General features: G+C 55.9%; 4 protein-coding genes across 7 annotated transcripts; 2 read left to right on the forward strand and 2 right to left on the reverse strand.

Annotated features, from left to right (window-relative positions):
* Positions 1–37: 37 nt before the first annotated feature.
* On the forward strand, positions 38–1,203 carry H310_14430 (the record flags this gene model as incomplete). Of its 2 annotated transcripts, XM_008882289.1 has the most annotated exons (2): positions 38–652; positions 702–1,203. In XM_008882289.1, coding segments are annotated over 2 exons (754 nt in total), but the record flags the coding sequence as incomplete, so codon positions are not given. The 2 variants fall into 2 exon arrangements, with proteins under 2 accessions (XP_008880511.1, XP_008880510.1); XM_008882288.1 differs by having other exon boundaries at positions 38–1,203.
* On the reverse strand, positions 978–2,475 carry H310_14431 (hypothetical protein). Its single transcript, XM_008882290.1, has one exon. The coding sequence runs from the start codon at positions 2,387–2,389 to the stop codon at positions 1,178–1,180; it is 1,212 nt and encodes a 403-aa protein (XP_008880512.1). The 5' UTR covers positions 2,390–2,475; the 3' UTR covers positions 978–1,177.
* A 663-nt stretch (positions 2,476–3,138) lies between these two features.
* On the reverse strand, positions 3,139–4,261 carry H310_14432 (hypothetical protein; the record flags this gene model as incomplete). The annotated part of the gene is made up of 1 exon (XM_008882291.1): positions 3,139–4,261. A coding segment is annotated over one exon (1,012 nt), but the record flags the coding sequence as incomplete, so codon positions are not given.
* A 121-nt stretch (positions 4,262–4,382) lies between these two features.
* H310_14433 (hypothetical protein) lies at positions 4,383–5,547 on the forward strand. 3 transcript variants are annotated; one of them, XM_008882293.1, is made up of 4 exons: positions 4,389–4,563; positions 4,641–4,801; positions 4,854–4,922; positions 4,972–5,468. In XM_008882293.1, exon 4 carries the CDS (start codon positions 5,070–5,072, stop codon positions 5,466–5,468), a length of 399 nt encoding a protein of 132 aa, XP_008880515.1. In that variant the 5' UTR covers positions 4,389–4,563; positions 4,641–4,801; positions 4,854–4,922; positions 4,972–5,069. The 3 variants fall into 3 exon arrangements, with proteins under 3 accessions (XP_008880516.1, XP_008880514.1, XP_008880515.1); XM_008882294.1 differs by having other exon boundaries at positions 4,383–4,801; positions 4,972–5,547; XM_008882292.1 differs by having other exon boundaries at positions 4,383–4,922; positions 4,972–5,547.
* The last annotated feature ends 233 nt before the right edge of the window (positions 5,548–5,780 follow it).

Raw genomic sequence — 5,780 nt, forward strand, 5'->3', positions numbered from 1 at the left:
CATGTATTTTGTGTGGCATTAAATTTGGAGGGTTTTGGCCATTTTCACCACAAATCTCACTCATGTGGCGGCAAGTTGCACGCGGCATTCGCCTGCAGTCGTTCTGTGGACCGACCAAGGAGACGACAGTTCGACTGCATAGCAAGGTCCTATCGAATAATGCAGGCAGAGTACGCCATGGAGCCATTAGAACGTTCTCTGGAAGCAGCGCAAAGGATCCACCCACTACGTTCCAACGAGCAATCGAGGACAAAGCTCGATACGTCGAGTGGGACGAATCCGGTGTGTTTTCCCCCGACATGTTTGCCGTGAAGAAGATGGCGTTATTTGCGATGATCCACCAAGCGTTCCCGAACAAATGCGACTTCGACCTGCCCGAGTTTCTGGATGGCGCGAAACACGCCCTCGAGTTGGTGTTGCGCACAGTGTACTCTCCTGCATTCCTTGAAGCCGCGGTGGATTCCACGATTGAGAACGACGAGATTCGTCTGCTGAAGGACGTCATGTCCCCTGAATGCCTCAACATGCTCAAGCAGGGATTCAAGATCCATCACGACAACGGGTGCACCAAGTTCGACCTGACCCAGCTCGACATCCGGGGGTGCTTTCTCAACAACATTAAGCTTGCCGACGACAACTCGTCCATATTGCTGTACGTCAAATTCGACACAGCGGAGCACGTGACTGTGTCTGGCATCAAGGACGGCGTCGCGATTTCCGAGTCGTCCGTCCGCGAGGCCGACGCAACGTGGGTGTTCGAGTCGCCGATTCCGTCCACCTTGCGGTGGACCGTCGTCCAGATGTGATTGCGTCCACGTTAACCAGTATAACGACGTGTAGAGTCGGTCGAAGCGTTGACCCGACCTGTCGACTGCCGACCGTCTGGTCACGGTCGCCGCCTGTGCGCCGGCGTTGGAGTAAATGACCTCCCTTGTCGTATCTGCGGCAGATGAAGAACCATGTCGTCGAGATTATGAGGAGGACGGGTTTGACGGCCAAATGGCCAGGCATGTCACAGGGTGGACGACGACTCTCGCAGCGAATTCGAGTCTTTGGTTGGCAAGACGTTGCATTCGGCAGGATATTCGATGTTGTTTAGCGACCACGTCCCGTGAGCGGCAGCTTGGCTGAATGAGTCATGAGTGCTTCACCTGGAGGGCCATGCCGTCCTGTTAACTTAGATATCTACAACTTCTACTTGGAGCTGTTTTTGGGTCATTGGCCGCTCTGGGTCGGACAAAGGGATCGCGGGTGGCACGGACGTGGCGTCTGGAGGTGCGAGCTTCTCCAGGGTGAATACGAGAAGGCGAATCTCTGCGGACAGCGACGGGTACGCGTTGCTGTGATCTTGGCCGAACTCGACGACAAACTTGAGCAGTTTGTCTCGATTGAGCAGGAGCAACGACTGAATGTCGGCATGTTTCGACGGGTTCGCGACGAATATTTTGAACACGTGGAACGCGTCGAGGCGGAGGGCGTCGCTCTTTTCCCGCAGCAACTGCATCACTACCTTCAAATGGTGCTTGTCCGAGATGTACCGCATCATGGCAGAGCCATTTCGCGGGTCCAAGAGCACCTTGGACAAAATTTGAAGCGCATGGCGTTGGGTCGCGTAGTTGGACGATGTCAGGAGGCGCTGGTAGGATGCAAAAAGACGGTCGCATTCCGCGTCCAGCTCGGGGGTGTGATGGGTCAGCAGGCAGCTGATATTGGTCAGCGCATCAGACGAAATGTCGAAGTGGGCGTGGGTGCATGCGACGTTGACGAGGGTGTCGAATTCGGATGGCATCTTGGACAGGAACAGCGAGATCGCGTCGTCGAACGTATCGAGGCAGTCGCGAAGCATCGAGCCACACACAAGAACGACTTCGGTCGCGGAACATGCATATCCCTGACAGAGCCGACCGAGGAACGACACTTGACACACAATCGGTCGGATCGCGGCCGGGTGATGGTGCACCATCGTTTTCACGATCGCACCGACGGATTTCTGTGCTTCAAACGAGATTTGCACGAGGAGATCGGGGTGCACGAGGCGTTCCATGACGTGGTATCGAAGCAGCATATCCACGACTTGCGCACACTCGTCCGTTTGAATCGGGACGTCCGGCGTGCCGCATACGAGCCGACGGATCTTGGTGAGCAGGCGTTCGACGCGACCCGTCGCATCCACGTCGAGGACATCGACTTCACTAGGTGTCGCTGCGTTCGAGGGCGGTTCGTCAAGCGACGTTGGAGACTCTGGTGGCGTCGATCCGTTCGTGGTCGCGTCTGGCTCATCGTCGAGGTCATCCTTTTCGTCCGGCAATGCCGGCGCCACTTCATGCAGCAGATGATGCAAGGACTTAGTCAAGCGAGACACATCCTTCTTCCAGAAGAACAGACTCATAGCGGCGCGCTACCACTTGCAAGGAACAACGGATGATGGGTGCTTGGGTCGCCACGACGCCCGGGCGGCAATCGTTACGCTGTCTGGCGTGGTTGAAGCAATGGCTCAACCCCGACCCCTATGAAACTACGCGATTTGATTGGTCAATCGCATTCTGCGACCGCTGGCCTCAAGTCCCACTCAATTAAATTACACGCCAGTAAGATGGGCACATGGCCAATAAAATACTTGCACCGCGAAATTCCATGTAGAATTAAATAATACTCCATCGTAACAACGTTTTGGCCAACTCCATGGTATCGCCCCGCGATATTCAGAGAATGCCCAGCTAAAAATCGTCGTCAAAACTTATTTTCCCTGCACCTGTCCAAGAAGAAAACACTGCACACAACGCGGCATCATGGACGCGCGACGGCTGGAGCCCACACGAGGCATCGATGGTTCCAGATCGTTTGGCGTGCTCACATGGGTGCATCGATTTCGACGTCGTTGCCGGACCCCTGCAAACAGTAAAGTCACCACGGCATCAGCGTCTTGCCCAACGACAGAGGTCGGGTGTACCGCGGCAATCAAGCATATCACGGGTTGTCACAACCACGTGGCTGGTTGGATGACGCGATCTGACAGTGGCAGTGACGCCCCCAGCGTCATTCGTCTACACAACACCACAAGAAATATTTTTTGCTGATTTTCGGGTGGATCGCAAAAAATCCATGGGGAAAATTCTTTTGCATGGGGGCCCATGATTGGCTGATTTCTCAAAAGATGTTAAAAAGATTATGCCTTTGACGGAAAATTCAAAGCCACTGAACGATTTTCGAGCGCCAAAATGGCACATAAATTATTTGAGAAATCGGGGCCTACGACACGCCCAGGTACATCTTGCCGACTTCGTAGGTCGAGATCATGATGGCGCAGGACGGCGCGATTTTGGCGAGGCGTGGAGCGAGTCCAGTCATTACAGCTGCGAGACCTTGGGTGGTGACGAGGCGGCGCAGCACTTGGGTCGTCGACAGTTGCATGCTTCCATCCACCTGCTGCAAGGTCTTGACAACGTCAAATGGCGTAGTGATCGTAGCTGCCACCATCCCTGCGGCAGCACCAGCGCAGAATGCTAGATGGACTGGGCGTTGGTCAAACTCCGGGCGATTGGCCAGGCGTCCCTTCAACTGCTCGTAGCACGTCCAGTATATGGCTGAAAATGGAACGTCACGAGCTAGAGTTGCCTGCAAGCCGCGTGTGAGGGAGCGCAGGCCGTGTTCGCGCACGGATCGGCGCAAGATTGACCACATGTTCTTCTCCACGCCGTTTTGCATCCGAGTACGCACGAGCTCGAGTGGGGACACAACGGTGGCCGCCACAATGCGGGCGGAACTTCCTGCGACGAGTGGCATCAGCGGCGTCAGTTCGGGAAACTGACGCGATCCTTCGCGGACGAGATGGTCGTATGATGTATAGTAGAGCACTGTGGATGGGACTGCAAGCATGAGAGTCGGGGGAAGGCCAGCAAAGAGTCCGCGGAGACCTTCCGTGCGGAACACAAACCGGAGCGCGTCGACGGTGCCATGAAGATGACGGCGTGGCACAGCACACTGCATACTCAGTTGGCGCACACAAGCCACACACAACGTTTGCGGTCGCGCCATGGCCAACATGCTGGCGGCTCCACGAGTCGCGCTTCCACACGACGGATGGCATGCCGACCAGGCCTTCGGCGGTCGATACTGCTTCGGATTGCTCTGAGATTGGAGGCGGACCTTGGCAACATCGAGAGGAGTGACGAACAAGGACGTGATCATTGCGCCCGTGGACGCGGCGAGGCTCTTCTTAATTGACAGCGCCAGCGTTGACTCGTGTGGAGCTGGTGCCATGACGATTGGAAAATGGCCGATTCGGACTTCTTCCCTGCATACCTTCCAAAAGATGGGCCAATCAACACATTCGACGGATTTGATTGGGCGGAGGGAGCAGCAATTATGACAATGAGATCGCAAAAGCAACGAGGGGCAGGCGCGGCCGCCGCCGATACGTCGGATGCTGGCTGCATGGAGGACGCGAATGCGGGATACCACGCACGCAGACGACGTTGGAGCATAGGACGGTGCTCGAGAGCGCCACGCACCTTCAAGACCGACTGTGTCGTCAGAACGGATGGACGATAGCACATTGCAGAGGTACTACCGAACAGCCCTTGAATGGCGGTGGCATGCATGAGCGACCGTGTTGAGCACTTATCGACGTGATGAAACAGCCACAGTCTAACCTTGACATCGTCTACGACCTGCCACGGCAAACGGAGCATGGTCCCCAAGGAGCAAAATCTCTCGACGGTGTGCATGAGAGGACGCGAAGCATGTATGATACGACCATCAACGTCGAATGTCGACCGCGGCGTTTTGTACAACGTCAAAGGTGCGCGAGGCGCCATGAAGGTCCTGTCTCCAGCCATTTCACGTGTCGGTAGCACAACGGTAACGGATAGCGCAACGTATTCTTGGTTCAACTGGACAAACGTCTCCACAATCATGACTTGGTAAATGAGGTCGAGTGCAAAAGGGCTATGATGGCTGTTGCGAGCGTAGTGCACGTGCGCTTCCGTTGGAGAACACCAGAGTCGACATTGCCGCCCGGCGTTTCCGTTCCTCGGAGGTGTTTCAACTGCATCGCTTGTCCACGCGACATGCCGTATCGATACGTTCTACGGCAGATTACCATGAGCACAATCGTGAGAGTCGTCTTTGACACACTCGACGACATGGCCTCCGAGAAACTCGGACCGCTCGGTTCCACACACCGACGGCGGTGGATACTGCCTGCCGTAGCCGTGGAGCTGCAGTACCGCATCCAACGCGGATCCAAATTCTCTATCTCGGGGGATGGCCACATGAAACAACGAATGCCCCGTGATTGCCCATTCACCTTGAAGCAGCGCCAACGAATGCGCCGTGAGGCCCTTGCGTGTGCCTACCTATTCGACTCAACGGCCGAGATCCCTAGCGTCGGACACGTATTGGCGCGGTGGTCGCGGATGTCCAAGAGGAGGGAGTCGAACATGGGGAAGCGCGCCGAGATCTCTTGAACGGCGTGCACCAACGTGCAGTGAACGTCAATGGTTAAATGAGTCCCGAGTGGACTACAATGCGACGCATTTCACTTCCTGTGATAGTGCGCATAAATGCCAGCGGCAAGGACCTTCTTGGGCATGTACGCGTCGACGTGACGGCTCGGTTTACATCGACAAACTTGCGGTGGAATATTGCCAGCACTATGTACGGCGGCAGTCCATTCGTCATGGTGGCCAAGGCGGACGCCATTATCTATCGCAAGAGGTCGTGAGCACGTGTGGAGGTCGCGGTGGCGAGTACGTCATGCCTGCACCTACGTGCACTGT

Source organism: Aphanomyces invadans (genome assembly GCF_000520115.1).
Source record: "Aphanomyces invadans strain NJM9701 unplaced genomic scaffold supercont1.70, whole genome shotgun sequence".
NCBI lineage: Eukaryota > Oomycota > Saprolegniomycetes > Saprolegniales > Verrucalvaceae > Aphanomyces > Aphanomyces invadans.